A 24,403-nucleotide genomic window follows, 5' to 3' on the forward strand; every position below is an offset into this window, starting at 1 on the left:
AGCGACCTCTAAATATTTTTTGATTTCAAAATAAAATAATAAGGGTATACTTTTTTTCGGTATAGAACAACTCTAGGGGCTGAGAGCGTAAAAATTCCGACTTTCCATTTTCCCACATGCATTTTTGGACCACCCTAATAATGTACATACATATGTATGTGTGTGAAGAACAAAAAAACTTTACGAGTTTAGCAGTTTTTTGGCGTACAAACGCGTCCAGCTTAACACACGTCCATTATTAACAGGACAAGCCAGATGTAACCAAAATCTTACCAATTATATTAGTCAGGTAGTTAGTTAAAAGATTGGGTGTAACCCTACGATAAGTACCCAGCCTTAACCACTTATTTGGTAGACGAGTTTCTTATCTTATTCAATAGGGACCTGCTTGGCTGTCTGATAATATAACTGTAAATACGGTATCGAGGTTTTTACCTCCCTTTTATTAGCTCGGGATGTAACTATGTAATATTGATGATGAGCGATTTCTGTTCTCAAGTTACATACCTGATGACAGTACGAATGGAAATTATAACAACGAGGTTTTAGTTTTTTAAACTATAATTTTATTACAGACTTTGGGATAGCGCACAATCCAACAAGTGGCCCGTATGAAACTCCGAAGAATCCACCTCTCCGGGACCACTTTCTCATTTGATTGGGGATCTGCCGTAGCATACAGTATGCCTCACTCCGTAACGTCATACCCATATTCCCCATACAATTTGTGATACGAAGTTCAGCAGGCTCTTGCCGACTGTGGTTCACGGAAAGCTTTCCTGTGGAGTAAAAAAAAAATAGTGAAACAAAAATTAAAAAAAATTTATAATAATAATAATAGATTGGCGCTTCTTTTTTTTAGAATTATGTATTTTATTTTTTTCTAATTATATATAGCCTATTTCCTCCCGGCGGCACAGTTCTCTTACCCTAAGCTCAGGAATCATAACTTTTCTGAAATATCTGTCCAGCCAGGCTTCGTTACTCGAAATGGGGCTGAAAGTCCAAGGACCCGACGAAGACGCGTCCCACCGTTGTTGCCACTGGGTGAGGCTTTTTGCCATTCGGCCGCGATCTCGTGCTTAAAGAGGGCTCTGCCTTAGGTCGGGAGGGCTAATCGGCCCGCTGGATTTCGCTAGCAACTAGGCGTTCTTAACGTTTAGGCTTACTACCCCGCCATTTTTCCATCTTTTACCATTTTTTTCATTCTTCGGCTACATCAGTGACTCTGCGTATTGTGACTGTTGACCTACCTTTCCGAAAATCATGCTGTGCATCAGACAAACCGTATCGAAATGGTCCCATAAACGATCACAGATGATATGGAGCGTAACTTACCTAAAGCATCAATCATACACAGGGGTCCCCCAGTGGTTTGCCAAGCTTGTGGTATCAAGGTGAGCAGATGCATTTGCTGACATAGGTACACTTTAACTCATTGAACTGCCGAAGTGGTACAATTTCTATCTCTGTTGGATTTGAAAAGTTCAGAATCGGCAGCAAACCAGCAACACTGGCAGGGTTGGGGCTGTGTGCAAGTGGCTTAACACCACTCGTATATACCATCAATGCCAAACTATGCGCAGAAAGTTTCACCAACTTCCGAAAGCTGCAAACCGCGACACAGAAAAATACCCACGCAAGCAACTACTCGCTACTGTGGGGAGAATATGGAAAGCTATTGTAATTAAGCTCTGCGTGGCGTTCAATGTTGTATGCCTACTGAAATGGCTGGCTGTGGCTCGATGGCTGGCTGGTTGTTTGGTTGTTTGGCTGCCACCGATCGCCGTCATCGAGGCCAACGCCAACAAAGAGAAGAAAAAACACCGCAACAAAGCAGAGTATACGGTACGGTTGGTCTTGGTATAGCTAGGGCAAAAGCTTTTACTACTTAGAAAATGTAAAAGCACAACAAATATGTTGAAATTCTCGATCACATAGCATTGTTGTAGTATGGGAGCGCGATCGTTGAAGAATGGTAGGAAAGAGATACATTAAGACTATCTGTATGGAAATTGCAAGCAAGTGAAAGGGACGGTGGACTGCGATGGAACCAGCGACCACTACGACTACGACGACTTCGACAACGACGACGACGGTTTTGTATAATAAACTTGTATAAGTTAGTGCCTATCGAGCACATTTAGTAATATGTTCAAAATGTGTACTCAGTACGTGAAATGATAGTTAGTAAAGCACATCTGAGAGATTCACTCTGCTGTCGGATTTATTTAAGTTAAATTTTTTATTATTTCGTAATAACCGATTGCAACAATATTTGATAGGAAAACAAGAAAAGCTACAGTAAAAATTTATACAAAAAAATTAAAAGAAATATCACGTACATACATGAACATTGCGCAAACAAAGTAAACAAACTTTTTTCTGCACAAGCTGCTAAGAATCCAATTCGAATATACAACAAAAAAATAAAAATAGAAGAAAAAAACATAAAAAGTTTCCTGAAACGAAAGAAAGTGCATTTGAAGTGAATACGAGATACAAAAGCAGCAAATGTACATACTTACATACATATGATACATTACATACAGAGTGTGCTCATTGAAAATTTATGGAACTGTGTTAAGTGTGCACTAAATAGTAATATGTGTACTGATATGCATATATTAGTAAAATAAAAGTAAAAAAAAAACATAATCCTTTATACATACATACATACATAAATTTATACATATGTATGTAAGTGTATATATGTATACATATATGTGCACATACCTAAATATTTGTTTTTGTTAAGTTAAACATTTTTACCACTGTTTTGGATTAAAGCGTTTCAATTGCGACTTCATGCGACAGGTAAAAAAAAAAATGTATTTATACGACAATTTTTAACTTTTCCTCTACACCACATACATACATACATAAACACATTTTACTAACTTGCATCTATGTATGTACATATGTATGTACCTTTGTAAAAATTTAAATGTGCACAAGCGCGCACATTAGTACAACATTATGCAAAACAAAGGGGAAAATCATCATTGAAAACAGCAATGCGAAGTAGTAAATAAAACATGAAAGACTCTTGCGAAGATACTCGTACTCTCGTCATTTTTATGATCGAGTCAAAGACATCTAGAAATTGCGCTGCACAATGGGCCATTAATGTATTAGAAAGGCTTGTTTGTGACCTTCAAGCCAAGCATATTTCCAGCAATTTACACATTTTTAAAGTCGTTGTCGATATCATAGCGACGATATAGCCAAAGCCATAGACCAGCTACATACATATGTATGTATGTACATACTTATGTATGTCTAGCTCCAGCTCTGTGGCCAGCAATCAATAAGTAACCAAAGATCGTACACTAATATACATATGTATGTAGGTAATTTTGTATGCCAGCTTATTGCAGTTGCTGTTGTTAGTCAACTATGCACAAGAAATTGTGTAGTGAGTGAAGAAAAAGAAGAAGAAGCAGTGAAGAAATAATACAAAAACAAAAATAAAATAAAAATAGTTAAACTAAAAACGAAAAGTTAAAACCGTTTTCACTGCGCTCTGTGCTCAGCATTGCTGCTCTAGCTATGCATGTACGTACATATGTACATATATATGAACTATGTGTGAAGGAGTTTTATTAAGTGTGGTGAATGGATTTCATTTAAATATACATATATGTATACATAGAGTTACTTATATTATATGTATATAAGCATACCTACGAACATACATATGTAGATGCATACATAAACTCACTGATATGCAAGAGCTTGAAGGCTTCTGGTTTTGTTATGTGTTTTTTATTTTTTTGAAGAGATTAAACAATGCGCTGCTAGTAGATTTGAAAACAGAAAACATTTATACCACTACAATTACTACATTAGGGTGCATCAGTCGTCATACAAAAAATCGGCGTTGTTTGCACATCGGAATTATAAAATTTATTTTATTTAAAGTCTTCGGCCAAAATATTTCGCAAAAAATATTAAGATGCACGTGAACTGGTCCTATTTGAAAATACCTACAAAAATCCAGTTATTTTAAAAATAAAATAAGTTTTTAAATTTTTTTTCTAAAAAATCACCTCAGATGATAGAAGAGTTAAAGCTTAAAAATGCACAAAAATGTTTTAAATTTGTATCAATGGGATCGAAATCATCTCCATACATCTTAATCCGAAATACATATTTAAAATATCATAAATTGTATAATCCCGGTGGAAAACCCGCAAGTATTTTTTTTGAGGCACCCTAATGTACATACGTGTTTGTTTTTGCAACTACATAATGCAATCTCGCAACTTTGCTTCGCTTTTGCTCTGCGCTAACATTTGGTACCAACAAAGCAAAAAAAAAACACCAAAAAAAAACTCAAAAACTTTAAACTCGAAAGTGATCGCGTTTGTGTGGAAAAATGTTGAATTTCGGGCGGAAAAAGTCATTGAAGTGGTGGTCGGTTGATCGCTTGGTGGCTTAGTTGCTTGGCTGGTTGGTCGTTCGCGCAACGGACAACAGACGAGTTGAAATACAAAAAAAAAAATAAAAAAAAATAAAACTACTGCCGCCGCTTGCTAGTTAGTTGTGTTTGGCTTGCAGCGTTTTCACTCCAACACATTGTCATTATCTCTCACGCACACTATAATTTTTTAGGTCAGTAAGAAGCTTTAAAAAGTTTCATAAAGTGGCAGACTGGCAGATAGGCAGACAAGCAGACAGGCGGATAGGCGGATAGGCGGCAGCGGCGGTAGCAAGCGAACAGCAAGCAACTGGCGCGCGCGCTGCTGGAGCTTTTTGTGAAAGGGAGTGTATTTAGTATGTATGTATAGTACATGTACATATGTATGGGAGTGTGTCTGAATGTTTGTATGTAGTGTACAAGGAGAAATATGTATGTACATACATATACACATACATACATATGTATATATTGAAGAATTACTACGATTTTCATTTCCCCTTTTGTTTATTAAAACTCCAAGACACGTTTTTTGCAGCCTTCATTTGCTCATTAGTAAGTGTGTATGTTTATACATATAATAAAAAATGTATTGTAGTCTTGAACGTACATATATCTATATATGATGTATTTATATAATTACATATGTATATACATACATACAGATCTACACTTAGTTAACTTTTATTTCGAGTTTAGCTTTTTCTTGAAACACAAAATAACAAAGCAACATAGTAAATATTTCGTTATACTTGATCATGCTCTACCAACAGGCTGTATTTTATAGATACATGCATATACATATGTACATAAGTACATTTATGCAACTGTATATGTATGTATGTGCTTGAAATGGCACGGAAAAGGTGAATTCTGCATCTTGTTGGCGCATATCACAACAACACATCCATATCCACATTCACATTCACATTCACATCCCCATCCACATTCACTCTCCACACCAGTTCCAGCAGCCAGCTTTAACTTTAAACTCCATGCTTTTGTGTTAATAGCCAGCAGTAAGCGTACGAATTTTTGTGAAAGGGATATTTCTTTATAACGTCATACCGACTACTTACTATTTTGTGCTGTATATAGGTGAATGTAGTTACGTAGCATGTACATACATATGTTTGTACAAATGAATGTATGATCGTAGATTAGTGCAGATCGTTTTGTACGTGAGAAAAAATCGTATACTTCGTTTGGTAGAGCGAACACATTTCTACTGAACAAGAATCTCAAGATTTTGTTTCCAATTGTAAGTCAGTTTTTTAATGATAAAATGCGCAAGAAATGTGGAATTTAGAAAAACAATCAATTGCATGATACAAAAAAGAAGGTAGTTTCATTGTCCCTTTTCGGGCGCCACCTCTGAAGAATGGGCAGCATTTTGGCAATGTAAACTGGTTTTTGGATTTATACCTCTATAATCAGACCCATAATTAGATATGCGTCAGTGATAGGGTGGAGAAGATTCTTAATCAAGACCGTGGGAGGTCTGCTGGAAAAATTCAAAGAACTACTGCCGTGTGCGGTACGAAAGATTTCTCTACAATACGTGGCGTTGCTCTTGATGTAGTGCTGCACTTACCGTCATTAACTTTTCTCTTGGCAAGTATGCTTCGGATTTCGAGGCTGAGGTATTTGCAATCCTCACGGATATGGACTACGTGGTGGAAAATAGGTGGAGCGGAAGGAGTTTACTTGACGGCCAAGCTGCAATTAACACCCTACTTACTTCCAGACTCTGAGTGTCAGTTCAATCGGGAGTACCTCCTATCGTCCATAACTATAATATTTATCATATCATGAATTTCAATTTTCGTTTTTGCGCATATCGAAATTTCTTTTTAAATTTGTAAATATTTTTTTTTACAATAAATAAATGATTATTGAGGACTATGTGTGGCAGCACGAAATGTCACAACATGCTTAATTGTCAGGTAGTTAATATTTTGTGTTCCTCGTTAGATTTCCACGAAAGTTTTGTATCCAGAGTTACTTATAGATGCTTCATTTTCGGAGAATTCTTAATTGCGACTCCTTTCATTGTGAGGGCAATGAGACCATTCAACATTCTCCGAATCGTGGTTTCAGACTATGCTTCAATGACGAAATACCTAACAATACATCTTCTTCGGACTATTTAACAAAAAAAAAAGTTTTGTTATGTAAATTTATTTATTTTGTTTAAAATAAAATAAAAAACAGATTTTAATAAATAAATGTTTCAAAACTAGATTTTATTTTATTTCTTCATCTCTGCACAACGATATTATTCAAAGGACCTTTTAAACGCTTGAGAAAAACATTCAAATTTGATTATCGAACACATCAACTTACTATTGTTTGTATGTAAATTTTACTCCCAAATATTTAAAAGAAAATCTCAATGTGGTAAATCTATGCTTAATTTTTACATCTGGAGAAGTGTCAAAAATCTGCTTTATAATCAAAAAATAGTAGTAATGAAACTACCTTCTTTTTTGTATTATGATCAATTGTATACTTCTCTCGTACATACTCCTACATCTGTTTCAAAAGCGATATTGACTTTACAGAGTTCAACTACTCCACATCGTATTCAAATTCAAAAAAAAAAATAAAAATATTAATTACATATGTAGGTACATTATGATTTTGCCAATATTTCAAATTAATTCAGTCATTTGCTGTTGCTGTGTGGGATGATCATGCCGTGCCATGACCTTACACACTTTATTTATTGTTAGTGGTACTGCGTCCTTACTCTTAAGAGTCGGATTGAAGGGTATTATGAGTTCAAGATGTTTACTTAAGGGGTCTTACATATGTATGTATGTACATACATACGTACATATGTAGATGTGTTTGTTTATATACCAAATATCGAGTTTTGGGACGATTTGAATCGAAATAAAATAAGTAATTTTTAAGCAAAAAACCAATGTGAAGTTATTTAAGAAAATGTTCTCATATTGATTGTTTTTAAATACTTCCAATGTTGTTCAAGTTAAAAATTTTTGTGATATTTTTCTATAAAAATATTGTCCATGTTTCAACCAAAATCATATGAATCAAAGTTTCAAACTCTAACAGTATAATAAAGTGCAAGTTTCCGATCGGGTTGATATTTAATATTTTTTTGCTAACAGTTTTTTTTTATAAAAAATACCAAAAAAAAACTTACTTGAAAAGCATTGTGAATATTAAAAAAAAAAATCAACATCTGAACACTTCATTGAGTCACTGTATGTACATAGTCTGTTGAACTTAAAAGTCTCATGTGCAAAGGAATTTCATGAAAGTAAGACAACCGGAGTGCGGATGATTTTCTGATAGCGCGAATGTTTGATGATCTACATAAGTAATTCAAGATCTTCATTCTATCCTGACATTGACGCGTTAGTTCAAATGAAACAGCCTCAAAAATGTCATTAATAACTATTGTATTCTTACTTAAAACTAGCAATTTTACATATTGATAGATTGTGATAAAAATTTTCTTAACTGTAACACCGTGTGAGAGTCAATTTTACATACATAAAAACTAATTAGTACATACCGTTGTCTGGGTAAAAGATTGCCGTATGTTAATTTCGACAGGATTTGGGAAATCGCAGTTGAAGTTTAGAATGAAATTTCTCAAAAACGCAAAGATGGATTTTCTCCAAAATTTCGGAGAATGTTGCTAGTCCACAAAATTCTTAAATTATTTCATTTTTATTGTTTATTGTTAATTATTTTTGAGTTTATGAATGATCTTATTTAGTAAAATTTTGTTGTATGCGACATTTGTGACGACAAAATGTGATCAAAATTTGTACTAAATTAACGATACTTTTTACTCAATATCTTGGAAATTAAAGGAGATATCCAAAAATGGATAACGCCATTTTAAAGACCTTGATTAGTTTAAAAGGAGATATCCAAAACCTGATAACACTAATCGAAAAATCTCATTTTAAAATATATGACTGAATCTGTAACTAAAAATCGTCAACATTGCGCTTACGCCAATCTTTTATCCAGGCGACGATATATTCGCGAAACTAAGGCCAGAAATAGTGAAACTACGTTTTTAGTTTTTCTCTCTGACGTTTGGAATTTTCTTAAAAGGATTTTGAAATTTTAAAGATATGATTCATTAAAAAATTTATTTTAAAAACTCAGCGCAATATAAAATAACAACGTGGGTTTCATATCGATGGCTGAGTGGAAGATCGACCTATCTCGGCAGCCAGTACGAAACCGTCCTGTCTCAGAAAATTGTTCATATTTCAAAATTTGATTAAAAAACATCCTATCTTAGAATTTTGGTTGAAGAACGTTCTATTTCATCTGCCAATTCAAAAACGCCCTATCTCAGCACATTTTCAATATATTTTCGTTTGAGATAGGTCATTGTTCAATCAAATTCTGAAGTAGGGCGTTCTTGAAAAGTTTTCTGAGATAAAGCGTTTTCAAACTGGCTGCCAAGATAGGTCGATCTTCCGCTCAGCAATCAATAAAAAAGAGAAAATCAATTGTTTTCATTCTTTTGAACCCATTTTTAAGCCGCTTTCCCAGTAATAAAAACAATTAATTTTTTCGTTGGATAATTTGTTTTGTGACTCGTAAACTGTCGTTTAATTTTGTTTTTTAACAATCTTAATTAATTGAATAAACCTGAAAATTCATAAACATGTTTGGTGTTCTAGACTCGCTGAACCCGAATCCGAGGTCCATGAACCTATATAATGGCAGGTTCGAGGACATTTGAGGGTCAAATAGGACAAACAAAAATTCAATAAAACAAAATAATGTTTTTTTGTTGTCGCTGAATCCGAATATGGGGGTCCCTTGATTTCTCAAGATCCTCTAGAAATCATGCCAAGGACATCCCAAGGTCAAATTCAGAAGAAATGTAGATATTGAATTTTCAGCTTTATTCAATAAATTTTTCCTTGACTCTAAACTTTTTAATTTTGTCGTTGTTTTTTAACAACCTTATGTGTGTTTAAAAGAATTTAAGGCACTGGGAAAAGCAGTAAAATAATGTTATAAAAATGATAAAAACAGTTAATTTTTTTGTTCCATAATTTTCTATGTGGGGCTTGTTTTTCTGTAAAAGCGGTTTTTTATTTTTTGTTTCATTTTTTTATAGATTTTTTTTTTATTAACTTAAAGAGGCTAAGAGTTAACTTTATTATTTACTAAAATAATATATAGTTGTTATTTGGGGCGAAGATTATGCAGATGGTGAAAAGGTGATCAAATTTATAAAGCAATTTTCTATGAATCTCTAACTCTTTGCCAAACTTGGATAATACGGGTATCTCCTAATTTTTGGAATTTTAACCGTGGTGATTATTGTTTGTTTAAATTTCAAAGTAATACATAAAGAAACTCTTTTTGCTTTTTACTTTTTATTATTATTTTCCTCTAAATATTAATGAACAAAAAAAAAATTTTTGAGGCTATAAAAAGGCCAACAGCAGCTAAAACCGTCAGCCTATGTTGGGTCTCAAGATACAGGGCTTTTTTCTTAGACGCCTCACTTGCCATAAATATACCAATTCCTCTTCGGGAAATCAAAAGATCACAAGTTCTGCTCATGTATCGTTAAGCAGATAGGCTTTGGAAAAGAACTCAGGGTTGCATACTTGCAAAGATTATGAAGCTCAATGATTTCCGTCTATCAACAAGGAGAACAGACTCGAGGCTTCTGGAAGGATTAAATTAGGTCTTACAGAAGACAGAAAGTCCAGGAAGTGTGGGTATCAGGAAGAAACTATGGAGCATATAATTAGCGAGTGCCCGGCATTCAACAGGAAATTACTCACGTCACTCGGCAAAGCACAGCTGCATGCGTGAACGCACTGTTTAATGTAACCTTACCTAAGATGGTACGGCTGAAGTCAAACAAATATTATCCTCATTAATGATTTTATTTCATATTTTTATATGAAAATACATACATTATTTTAAAAATAAATTTATTTTGCCCCACCATGCAAAACATGAGAAATAGGCAACAATCGTCAATGGCAACAAATTGGCGACTCACCGATTTATTGCCGTGGTGACAAATCGGCAACATCATTTCTTTTATGCCAATTTCGGAATAAATAAGTTATCAAAAATTCCCACACTTATAAGTTTCACGTCAACAGTATTATCCAAAGCGTCTAATTTATACCAAAGACAGGATTGAAAAAATAGGCAGCCCCATACCGAAAGAAATAGTTAATTCCATTTCTAAGTTTCAATTTTGTACACAAAAAATAAATGAAGTATTAAAAAATACCAATTATCGCATGCAGCGATAAGAAAGCGATTCATTCAGGTAATAATGAAACGATTCGCTCAGGCGAGTTGCCTTCGGCGGACGTTTTAGAGCGACTGGTAATAAGAAATCGATATGATCGCGATATTACCAGCAATAAATTTGTTACCGAGGGCGAGGTTACGTTTTCTTATTGCCGGCCACAGAAAATGTTTGGTGGGACTTTTTAATTTATTTTCTTATTTAACGTAATTTTTTTCTTTTATTTAATTCTTTTTATCTTACTTTATTTTATTTTCGCATAGAATGTTCATAATACAAATGTACATATTTTACAAGGAGGAAGCAGGGACTCTAAACCGAACTAAACCTCCTACCGTCCTGTACCGTATTACCACCCGGTACTACCGTCAAGTATTTCGTCGGTAGGCGGTTTGAGCACGAAGTTGAGCACACGTACGTTACTGTTCTAGTGTTTTCAGTTTGTTAGTCATTTCATATTACCTATACTATCTTATCGACCATATGCTACAGTATACTTGTTTAACTTACCAAGATTCTTCTTCTGTCTTGTTCAGCTCTTCTGAGTGTGTTCATGATTCTTGCTGCCACATTGGAAACTGCATTCCAGTTTTCTAGGGATTGTAGCATTTTTGCAAAATGTTTTTTTTTTGGGGTGTTGGGTCTGCCTAAAAAAGACATCTCGCATATAAATCCGTTCTCGGGCGAACTTGTTGCAGTAGAAGAATACATGTCCGACGTCTTCGGTAACGCTTCCAGCGCAGGTATCACATCTGTCAGTGTCTTCCAGATTGCAGCGTGTGAGGTAGGCCTTAAAGCAGCCGTGACCTGTAGGAAACTGAGTTATGTACATATATGAAAATTTACCTCGCCATGAGAACGGTTTATCCATGATTCGAGTTTTGGTATTAAACGGTGGGTCCAACGTCCATTGCTACTTGCGTCCCATCATATTTTCCAGTTTGCCAAAGTATAGTTTCTTACTATTTTCTTTTTCAGAGTTAGGGGTAATTAATCCGGTACCTCAAAATTGGTCTATTGGGCGTAGACCTGCGACAACAAGGGCTGTGTCTTCGGATACTGTAGAAAATGCACAGCAAACCCTTAGAGTGCAAATGTGAATATAAATGCCAGACCACACCTTTTGGACTTAGTATCGACCGCATTTGCCAAAACTTGCGCACCATATAGTGATACCCACTTAAGTACCCTAGCTAAAGTCGCCCGTTGTTCTGTTTGGGACCAGGTGCATTGAGCATCGTTCTCGATAAAGCGTACCTACCATGTTTTTGCAGATTTTTCGAAAACGAATTCAAGGTGTTCTTTGAAATATAGCTTTGCATCTAATATGATACTCAGATAATTTATGGACGGCTTTGTGTTAACTCCTTTGACATTAAAGGCCACATATTCACGAATCTTCCGACCTGTAACAAGAACAGTTTAAGTCTTGCTTTCAGATAGGGCAAGTCCCATTACATTACGTACACACTTTGTGATTATTCTAGAAAGGTACCTACGCGGGCGCGGAAAGCTCATGTAGGGCAACTAGAATCTTTTGCCAAGATGCCGATTTAAAAGCAATTTTAACATCGCGGGTTAGGTACTCTCATGCAGTATTGTATTGTGCCTCCCTTCCAGCGTTTACATAATACCTATGTATGTATGCATGTACATACATATGTACAGTAAATCCTCCTTTCTCATTTTCAAACAAAAAAGCTTGTGCATGTACGTACATAAGAACTCCTACAAAAAGTATTACATATTGTGCAATAGTTAGCAACAACTGTTAGAAATAACACTCAAAAGAGCCATAACTCTGGCCATAGTGCAGATATGAATATCGTTTTTATATGCACAAGTATGCCAGTACATATGTATGTATATGTATATGTAAGCATGTAAACGTAAGCATGAAATAAAAGTACATATGCACCTATGTACATATGTGTATGCATACATAGTCTGTATGCACTTACGTGTGTAAGTACATCTGCATGCAGTTTTCCAACAAAATAAACTTGCTAAAAAGTCTTAAGCTCACACCAAGCCGAACTTACACTTTTAACAGTTTTTAAGGCTTTTTTGGAACGTCAAAAGTTTTTCTACCGAGCAGACAGTCACAGACGAGATTGTATGCAGGAAAAGATAGATACAGACAGCCAACGCGCATTTTTTTATTAACCAGTCCATGAACAAGCATAACTATGTATTTACACATGTATGTATGTACATATGTCTGATGTATATTGTACAAGTATGCGTTCATATTCATGGTTGTATGTTCGTTTGTTTGTATGTGCAAGCAAGTCTGAAATTTCCAAATTATATAAAACTTTCATGTTGCATTGTTTTGCATGGCTGTACATATGTATCTACTTACCACATACAAATGCATGTATGTATTTCAATACAAGCTTAAGCTTACAATCTACAAATATAAATATAAACACAAACAAAAAGCATATACTTTCATAAAGTTGTACATACATAAGTATATATATATATGTATATATGTATACAATAAAGTTAAAAAGCCTTCACTACTTTAACCACAAAAATAACAACAACAACCAAGTAATAGCACAACTTTTTCATTCGTATATATGTATGTACATTAGGGCGGCCCTTATTTATATGCAGAAAAATAAAATACATTTTTGGATTCTCGGTCTCACCCCCTAGAAATATGCGAATAGCCAGAAGACTAAACTATACAAAGTTTAAGTTAAATCAGAAAAGATTTAGAGGTGGCTCACAGCGCTCTAAATTTTCCATGTATTTTTTATATGGGGGAAAAATATTTGTCGTAGAAAAAAATGGGGGACCCATAAAAAATAGTATAGGTGGACCACTTCTAAATATTTTCTGCTTGTCCTAAAACTTTGTATATTTTAGTCTTCAGGCTATTCGCACATTTTTAGGGGGTGAACCGAGACCCCGACCTCTTTTCAAAATAAGGGTCACCCTAATGTACAAACATATATAGTATGTATGTACATATGTATACAGTAGGTCCGCCGTTCTCCACACAGCTTGATCGTGGAACCTCGATCGTCGTGCGCTTACCGCCGCTGCTGTTTTCTGTTGAGCTCGCAAGTCCGCAAGCCCGCCAGCTACCCAGTCAGCTAGCAAGTCAGTAAAGCCAATACGTATAACCTACTAGGTAGAAAGTATAACAGCCAATGGCAATTTGCCTTAGTTGGAAAGTGCCATAAACGCTGAACACAATAAAATAAAAAAAATCACACTTCATTAATGTATGTATGTAGAATGTTGGTGTGTTCAAGGTCGCAAATGTTGGATCACTTCTTTTCATCAATGTTAATGATGATGATTGCTAAATCACGGAGAGAGCTACAAATACAAGTAAATGCGCACACATTCACACACACTCACGTGCACACCACTCACCACTGTGGAGAGAGATATGTGTGAGATGCAAGAAATTTCCATACATTCAGTTTTGAAATATCAGTATCAAGTGAAGGGTTCAAGTAGTAGAGAGTTAAAAGTAGAAAGGCTAGGAAGTACTACATACAAAGCTAGCGAAAAAAGTGGAAAAAATCTTGGTGAATGTACGAATACGGGTTTTTTTCAATTGTGCAAATAAAGTAAATAAATTAGTTTTAGTTCACAAGAAACAAGCTACATTTGCATATCAATAAAATATATCCACTTTCGATACAAAAGTGTGCAAATGCGTGTACCAGACTGAGCGTATGTGAATAAATAGTTTTCGAATTGCGCGTAGTTTGCGCATGCGTGCGGATTGGAAAAGCGGATGCTTAGTGTGAATAGTTTGTCATCATTGAAGTATTTAAAGAATTTTTGTTTGTTGCGTTGCGTGTGTGAATTGCAGAACTAAAGCTAAAGTTGTTTAAGATAATGTAGGTATTATTATGTTTTTAATTACAAATAAAGTTATGTATGTATATATCTACATGCATGTGTGCTTTAAACAAGATGTGCTTTTTCACCCACACTAACCGCATAAAATTCAAATAAATATTTAAACGTCTAATGCCTAACAACATTAACATTGTTGCCGTTACCCATTGTTAAATACATACATACATCTTTACATACATATTTTGATTTTCTGTGCTTTTGATGTCTTCCTTCCAAAGTTTCCTAGAATGCTGATGTTGCAGTACAGCAAGCATGGAGAGTGTATACTCAAGGAAATTGGAGCCGCATTCCGTGGAGAACACCCAGCCGATCTGACGATAGTTTGTGAAAACAGGGTCAAACTTCATGCACATAAACTCGTATTGGCTGCTGCTAGCCCACTCATAAGGTAAAAGTGACGCAGTTGAAATGGTAAATTTACCAAATTTACTTTATATAGCACTTAAAAAAAAAACTAAAAAAGGTTATATGTATTAAAAAAAAAATACTAAGAAATACAAATGTACATTAGGCCGTTTCACTATGTAGTATATAAGGAGTGTAAAATTTTTTTTCGGCACTCTATAAAAACAGCTAAATCGATTTTTTCTATAAGGGTTTTATTTGATGTCCGATTTCTATAAATGAGACATCGTTGTAAAGGTACCTATTAAGAAAGTCTGCAGTTGTGTATATATTACTATTGTCACGTCTCACAAACTTTGAAAGTTCTGTGCATTTTTCTGAAAACAACAAACTGTATGCAATATTTCGTGTCAGAAAAATATTTTTCATGTCAAATTATAACCTTTTGGCAAATAAACACTAATCTATTCCCATTAAACAACAGCTAATTACTACCAAATGTGTAAATATTTAATTAAAGTAAATTTTTTTGGAACTCAAGTTGGCTGAATCGTGGTAGCACCACAAATGTTTATAGTTAAGACACTTTTGTTCATGGGAGTGTATTTTTGAGATTCTTCTATTTATTACAGAGTACCGTGTTAAGAAAAAGCTTTTCTGGGGGAATTATATTAGAGGTTTTTAATACCTTTAAAACGATATGTCATTTATGGAAATCGGACATCAAATAAAGAAATTATAGAACAAAAACAGATTTAGCTGTTTTTACAGGGTGCTGAAAAAAATGTTTACACTCCAAAAATACTTCAAAATCGCTTGGAAGAAATTGGCGTTTTTTTGTTATACGATCCAATGTACATAAATTCCCAGTGAGAAAATGGGAATGCAATACGGTTGAATGAAAAGATGATGCGGAAGTTTTGAAGCCAAAAACAAAACAAAAAGTTTGAAACTCAACTCAAGTATTTTTTTACGTCATCTCAACAGCTTCTGTAGCCGAATGGATGCGTGTTTCGACTGCCGCGTTGTTGGTCACGGGTTCAAAACCTGTGGCATGACTTTATTATAATTTTTATTTTTTCTTTAATACTATTTATAGTTTCGTAAAGCGACATGCGACACATTACTTTCATATGACATCGCTGTGGAGAGATTCTTGCATCTTTTCGTGCGTAGGTAATAGGGGCTATCCATTACTTTTTGCATTCCCAGACATAACCCTTTCCCACTAGGTACATACACACATGTACAATAAAGTGATCCCAAAAATGTAGTATGTGAAAAAAGGTCGGATTTATAATGCCGCCACCACTAGGTTTGTACTATACCAAAAACCATATACCCCTATTTTTTATGTTGATATAAAAAAAAATAGGGAGTGCTTAAGGCGCTCAAAGTTTTTCATGTATTTTATATGGGGAACAAACAACTTTTCGTAGAAATTGTGTATAATTCTTGAAAATCTAAATTTTTCGATTGGAAAACTTTGTTTATCATCAGGAGATCCCCAGTAATAATACCCAATTGTTTCTTTTTTTCATGGTAACAATATATTATAGGTCCACGAAAATCCCGAGAAATCTTTAATATTAAAAAATGGTTAAATAAACAATTGGATATTAATATTGGAAGTCTCCTGAAGAGAACCACAGTTTTTCGATCGAAAAATATTGATTTTCAAGAATTTTTTTAGCATTTCTATGAAAAGTGTTTTTTCCCCATATAAAATACACGGAAAACTTTGTGCGCGTGAGTGCTCCCTAAATATTTTTTGATTTCAAAATATAAAATAGGGGTATATTTTTTCGGTTAAAAACAATCCTAAGGGGTAGGTAGCGGCATTAAAATTCGGACTTTATTGGTTTTGGACCACTCTAATGTACATTAGAACATAAGCTGATAATTTTTTTCTTATAAATTCGATACGCAATTTTTTCCATTGACTTAAATAGCATATCTATAAAGTTTTATTGCTCCTTAGTTTTTCAAGGTCACATCAATAATCCATTTCAAATATGTAAATGTCCATCTTACAAATGCCGCTAAGGTGACTAGTAGAAAAACGAGACTTCCTACTTTGGTCCAGTATTTCGTGCTATAACAATTTTAAGATGAGCTAGCTTGTTCAGATACATAGTGGATCTACTACTCTAACTCTAAGCCTGCGGGTTATCTCACTTCAATTGCAACTATGCGAATGCGGCTTGTTTCACTCTGCGGTCTGTGGATCCTATCGTCTGTGATGCCTGGACGTTTGTTGTTTTTGTTGTAGCGACACTACTAAGCCTAGACCAGAGAGAGAGGCTGTTAGCTGAACGGGATTAATGGAAGCAAGCGAAAAGGTGGTTGGTGTCGTGTAGGGTACCTTACTAGCTAGCTCTTCGTTTGCAATGGGAGGTGTTTGAACTTCGATGATAGCAGTTTTGGGGGCGAGAGTTGGTAAAATGGGTGGTTGTCACTCGGTGGATGTTGTATAAGATCTGTCTGTTCAACGTTGGGTCCAGCGGTTGTGCGATGTAAGCTTGTATTTCGTCCATGAGTTCGCAGATAGTGTAGAAGGTGGCTCTGCTCCCAGCAAGTGCTTGTTCGGGTGTTTTCTGTTAGCAGTTGAATTGCTTGCTGTTCCCTGACGGGTAACATTGAGCTCTAGCTATGAAGGCGGGGGGCTCAGGCGACATAAGAAGGCATCTCATTGGAGTATTTCGACAGGTCTACAGCTTCATATATGTGGTGTGCATCTTACTAAATTTTGGTGAGCAAACTGATGCGTCATAATTTACTTAGTACCGGTCGCCAATTGCCCTGTATGTTGCCAACAACGTTTTTTTGTGATTGCCCCAAGTGCTGCTGCACTTGATTAGCAATTGCGAGAAAGGTAAGAAAGGTAGACGTTTACTTTTAAACATAGGTAAACAATAGCGGGCAATCTTCGGCATAGGAGGTCAGTGAAACTCCTTCTGGTGGCTAAGATAGTTAACGATGTACAAGTTTAAGGGAAGGCAAATTTCACGCCGGTTTTGATGGGCAAATTTTTCATGTGAGATAAGAAGTCTTATGACAAATTCGGTATCACTTCGTAGACATAACTTCAGCTTCAGGTCGGTCCTACAGCAATAACGCTTTACATTAGCTCTTTATTTGGAAAGTGGCTTAAGTAACTGCATGCCATTTGACATCAGTGCTTATTTAACTGTGTCTGAACGCGTCTGTTATTCGTTCAACTTTATAATTCAAAGGTAAAAATGTTGGTTATTAGTTTATGACGGTAGGACGATTAGAGATGCATTCAGTTAAGTTAAGTTAATGGAAATGACTTATGCCACTTTCCTCGCGATGAAAGGTCTTGGTCCTCTTTATCCAATCCTGACCAGATGTGTCAAGCTCTCTACAATTTGGTTCTTACATAGTGTGTATGTAAATAGGTGTGAATAGATAATTTTTTTTTACTGATCTCTTAAAGGAGTAAATTTCCAATATTGGGTATTCTTTATATTGTTGGTTTCTATTTTTATTGTTGGTTTTTTTTTTTATTTAGTATTTTATTTTGTTATTTGGGTTCGTCACATTTTGTTCACTTTTTCTTTATTTCATTATAATTTATTTTATCAAAAGTTTATTTATTTTTCCCCTTACTTATTTTTTACTGTTTTATTATTTTATTTTATTCTATTTTTTATTAAAATTTATTTTATTCTACTGTATAGTATTTTATTAATATATTTTACCTTAAGTAGTTTTATCTGTTTATTTTATGTCACATATTTTATCTTTTTTTATTGTTTTATTTTTATTTTATTTGAAGTTAATTAAAATTTTCTTTATTGTTATTATTCTTCACTTTGAATTATTATATTTTTTATATTATTTTGCTCTTTTCTTTTTATTTAATTTTAATTGTTTTAAAAGTTAATTTATTTCTTCATTATTTATTTTTTTTTTTATTTTACACTTTCCATTTAATATTATTTTATTCGTTTATCTAATATTCTTCCTTTTTAATTTTATTTATTTTTTAATCTATCTATTCTCTTGTATCTTAATTATTTTTTATTTTAATTTAAGTGTATGTTTTCTCTATTTTTTATTATTTTTCCATGTTCTACATAAATTATCTTATATTATTATATTTGTTTGTTTTATTTTTCAGTTTATTTTATTGCATTATAAATTTTATTTAACTTAATTTTATTTTCATTATTTGATTCTACTTCCTTGTATTTTGCTTAGTTTATTTTTTATTTTTTTTGTTTTTAATTTCTTAACTTCCTTCCCTTAATTTCATTTCACACCTTATCCGTTTCGCTTTATTTTCTAGAACTCTCTTGGAGGACACGCAACTATCCGACAGCGCGACCACAGTTTATTTCCCAGATGTAAATGCCACATACTTTAAATTCCTCTTGGATTTTCTTTACTCCGGACAAACTTGCATAACATCCCGCGATGTTAACTACTTGCACGATCTGCTGTTGTTGCTGCAAATCAAATCGGACAATTGGAAGACGACAGATTCAGCAATTCTAAGCAGTAAATGTAGTAATTTGCGCGATCGATTAAATAGCGATTCCAATGGTAATGGAAACGGTAATGGAAATGGTAATCATGAACAAATGTATTGTTCAACAAAACTAGAGCATTCCTATAGCCCTGAATTAGAAAGTAGTGATGATTTAAGAAATTGCTCGGACCATCCGAAGAATACAGATACAGATACCGTTAAGGAAGATCCGGGCAGCCCTAAGTGTTCATTAGAAGATAATAATATACAACAAAAAGATTTAAAGGAGAATAGTCCATCGACCAGTGAGCAAGAGGCATATACAGATGCGCAGCTCAATACAGCCAATAAGAACATACCTTCTCTAAATCCTGTCAATTTATCGCTGGGTTTTCGAAGTAAACACGAAAGTAGTACAAGAAAATTATCATATACGGACAAAAACATTTTCAACACAGACAGTTCATCATTCAATGGCACCGAAAGTATAAAACGTAAAGGATTTTTTTTCGATTCTGATAAAGAAGTGACAAAATCTCTACAAGATCCCGACTTGAATAATTCACCAGAAAACTATGTTGTAACGCCACATCGAAAAAGAAGACCGGGCTTCCATCATTCCTCCAGTCATAATCAACCGTTCGCTTCATCATATCAGCATACATTAATCGAGGAGTTACGTTCCGCGAAAACAGCAGCTTCACCCATATCATCGTACATGTCCGATCGCAAATTGTTATCCCCACTGGAGGAAGGTCTCTTAGGTAGCTCCGAAGTGCTTCCGAAAAATCGTAAATCCATTGAAAATCAAAGGCCCAGACCGCAAAGTCCCGACGCTGCACTACACATCTCACCACAGTTTGCTTACCAATGGCAATCGGCGCAAAACCCTGCCATCTCCACCTTCTCAAATCTGCAATCTGGTCTCAATAGCATACCACAGATAGGTGGCGTAGGTGGTGGTGGTGGCAGTGGTGGAGGTGGTGGCGGCGTTGGCAGTAGTGCTGTCGAGGCAGGCAGTCGTGATACACCAGGAAGTGTTCGTGATCCCCCTTCAAACAATTCGAATATATGTGGCACGCACAATACGGCACGTGAATATCGTTGCGAATACTGTGGCAAACAATTTGGTATGTCGTGGAATTTGAAAACGCATTTAAGAGTACATACGGGTGAGAAGCCGTTCGCTTGTCGCTTGTGCGTTGCTATGTTCAAACAAAAGGCCCATCTATTGAAACATTTGTGTTCGGTTCATCGAAATGTTATAACGACGACAAATGGTGCTGAAACCGAAAATCGATTCAGTTGCTGTTTTTGTTCAATGTATTTCGAATCAGTACAAGAGTTAGTGAGGCATTTATCGGGACACCATAATAATTTGCTGCTAACAAAAAATCTACGCGAATAAAATACAATCAAAAAAGGAAAAAATTAAAAAAAAAAATAATAAAAAAAAAATAAAAAAGAACGCAAGCAAAGCTTAAATTATTTTTAATAAATCTACATGCATACATAACTACATGAAAACATACTTATTACATAAAAAACACACGCACACACACACAAACATATACATACACACGCATACACATACGCATACTTACAAAAGTATACATAATTGTACTTTGAAGACGGAAAGTGACCTGAATTTTTACTTTGTTTGCAGTCAGAACCTGCAATATTTTTTATATAATTCCAATTCTCTTTTATATACGTTTTTTTCATCACAATGAGTATTTGTAAATTTTCATTCAACTTTATAAATAATAAAATAAATATTGATGTGAAAACGTCTTGTAAATATATGCTCGTTTCATTGCCAAGGGATAAGGTGAAAAAAAACAACAACAAGAAAATTCCTGAGGAATACCTTGTGTTCTTTTGGGCATTTTTGAGGAGATCCAAATATGTGAAATATGAGATCAAAACATAACGGCAACTTAAGTAACTTCATGGTGCTATATATCGAATATCAGCTGATCGATCACAATTTTCTTATGTATAGTACTTTGCAACGCGTTTTGACGCTAAATTGAGAAAGTTAAATTCTCAAAAAATAATCGTTATTTTAATATTTTCTGGTGTGAAGTTCCTTATTTGGTAGACTTCTATTTTTCGATCATATTTAACAGTTATGTTTTGATTGTTGTTTTTTCAGTTTTACGCCGACTCCGAACGGGGATTGTATTTTTATGAGCAGCTGTTTTTCATGGCTGAAATACACTCGGAGGGTTGCCATTGCCTGCCGAGGTATATTCTTTTCATGTTTTCCGTTGTATGCTTGTATATGTAACCAAGTTTTCGATCAGCTGTACTTAAAACTTTCAAGTTTTTGCTGGTTTTGCGTACGCGTACTTTTGCGAGTTTTCTGCTAGAAGAATACTCGAATACACCTAATGTTGCTATGTTCGACATTTTGTTTTATGGAAAAAAATAATGGCACCGCCGGCAAAAAAAGAAATATCAGAAATGAACGCAAATTCTTAGCTTAGTGAAACTTGCACTCTATTACTGGATCTTGATGGCCTACAAAACTGTATACTTAGAAGTGAAAAGTAGTGAATAAAAACTTTATGAAAACTTTTTAAATTTCTCTAAAAAATTAAAAAAAAAAATTTAGGTAGAAAAAAAGTATTTTTTCGTATTTTGACGAAAAAGCAATATCCATTTTTGGAATAAAAAAAAGTGTTATACTACTTCGAAAAAAAATGTAGATAAGAGCGATAGTTATACATTACAAACTTAACTTAAAAAATTAATTAAATCGAACATGGTCAAGTAAAGTGAAAACTTTGCACCTAAATTCAATTTTAGTTAGGTAAAGTAAGTTAATTTTTACTCCTATATTTGTTGTGTTTTATAAATAAATGTTGCTGCTCAACTTTAGTCCGAGGCTCGTAGTACAATGTATAAAAATCGGTAAAATTAGTAAATTGCCTAATTAAAGTTTTATCGTCTTTCGTTTGTTACTATTGTAAAATTTCATTTATCTTAAATATTCAACGAAATTTCATTAACTAGATAGGCGGAAACCCTATTTAAAAAATTTTCGGGCCTTAAGTGTTCCTTTTCATTTCCTTTTTTTCTATTTTCTATTCCAATTATAGCTCAAACATCCCAATATAATTCCTAAACTTTGTGCAAAACTCGGGAAAATTCAGCAAATTTTCATCAAAATTTTCAACTTTTTAATCAGATTTTTTAGAATTTTTTTGAGTACACAGTTTCTAGTAAAAAAAATGCAAGTTCAGAGTTAGTCAAAAATCGCGTTGATTTTTGAGAATTTTTTTTTTGTTGAAGGTGTTTTGCATTTTTCCCATATAAAGTATTTTAGAAAAATTTTTTTGTATGGAAGAGACTGCGTGAAAAAATTGTCAAAAATCAACGGTAATTCCTAGCTACTTAAAACTTGCACTTAATAAAATTGATTGGGCTACAAATCTGCATACTCTAAAAAATTCAAAAATCTGATTAAAAAGTTCAAAATTTTCATGAAAATTTGCTGAATTTTCGCGAATTTTGCACAAAGTTAAGGAATTATATTTATATGTTTTTTGTTTTTGAATGAATCATATTTTTATACCAAATTGGCGGAAAATGTTAGAATACAAATTGTTGCATATATTGTAAAAAATTTGCTGTGCCAATACTTTGCTCCGACAGTGTAGAAAAAGTCCGAAGGCTTTAAACTTTAACTTAATTAAAATGTTCGAAATGAATGGCACAATTGGAAGGCTTGCAACTCTCTCAGCCCGGCCATATCATATTTCATTGTAGGTTTTCCAAGATAAAATTATGGAAGGAACCTATTCTGTTACGGCTACTGCGCATAAAAATATAAAAGAAACCAACCCCAATACTTCTTTCGGTACTACGTGTGGTATACGTTACCTGCAATAAGGTATATATCGTCGTTTAAAGTACAAAACCGCGTATCGTCATTCTGCAAAACCGCGTAACTGACATTGGCTGCCAAAAATTGGATTTGCTCACACAAGCTCTTGGCTCAATCCTTATCCATTCTTTTTTTTGCACTTTAAACGACGATATGCAGACTTGTGATGGCTTGTGCGTGTTACTTACGCATAACCTAAAATTCTCAGCATTCCATAGAGGGGTTCACCTTAAATCAAAATTGCAACCCAAAAGTACATACATATGTACATATCTCGTTTTTCAAAACAAGTAATATTAAAGCAAAAATTACAACCTACTTCAATGCTCATATGGGAATTCAAAAGTTATGCTGTTAACATATCCCAATGAATTTCTAACCTTTCTCATTTTTTTGAAGTCTTTTAAAAAACGCAAGTCTATAGTTTAAAACTCAGTACAAACTTAAATATATAGCATTTAAAAACTTAACCAGCTACCGATGTAAGCCACTTAATGGACTTTCATAAACTTTTAATCCCGGTTTTTTTATAAATGGCACAAGGTAAATCTCCTTTCTGAACGAACAACGCGCCTCTTTTATTTGATTGCAGTTGTCTATCGTTAGGGCGCTAACCCCACAAAGAACATTGAAAACCAACCTAACGATTATAAGAAAACAAAATTAAATATTGCTCTATAAATATTACTGAACAATGGAAAAGTTGTTTTCGTTTCACGGGACGATTATTTTAAAATGTAAATTATTTTCGTCAACGCATAATAATTATATGGGAATTTTATTTGTTGTCGTCTCGCGGGACCTTTATTTCAAGACGGAAATTATTTACGTCTTCTCATAATAATTATATGGAATTTTTATATTTTGTCGTCTCTCGGGCTGTTTATTTCAATACGAATATGATTCATGTCTTCTCCAAATAATTATATGGGACTTTTACCGAATGAAACTTCTTAATTTGGTTCGGAGATTTAAAATAAAAAAATATTTAACTCCAAAAATGTGATGTCAAATTAAAGGGCTTTGCTTTTACGTGGTTTTAGTTTATTGAAAGGG

The 24,403-nt window shown here is 34.2% G+C and overlaps 1 protein-coding gene across 1 annotated transcript in view; it reads left to right on the forward strand.

Annotated features, from left to right (window-relative positions):
* The first annotated feature begins 1,387 nt into the window (after positions 1 to 1,387).
* Positions 1,388 to 24,403, forward strand: part of LOC108359260 (nuclear pore complex protein Nup214-like) — a 49,459-nt gene continuing 26,443 nt past the window's right edge. Inside the window, exons 1-2 of the mRNA XM_017611033.1 lie at positions 1,388 to 1,848; positions 2,791 to 2,817. Coding sequence (XP_017466522.1) covers positions 1,579 to 1,848; positions 2,791 to 2,817 — 297 coding nt within the window. The 5' untranslated portion in view covers positions 1,388 to 1,578. The remainder of the gene's footprint in view (positions 1,849 to 2,790; positions 2,818 to 24,403) is intronic.

The sequence above is a fragment of the Rhagoletis zephyria genome, unplaced genomic scaffold (assembly GCF_001687245.7).
Source record: "Rhagoletis zephyria isolate East Lansing unplaced genomic scaffold, Rhagoletis_zephyria_1.1 Rzeph_scaffold_00368, whole genome shotgun sequence".
Taxonomy (NCBI): domain Eukaryota; kingdom Metazoa; phylum Arthropoda; class Insecta; order Diptera; family Tephritidae; genus Rhagoletis; species Rhagoletis zephyria.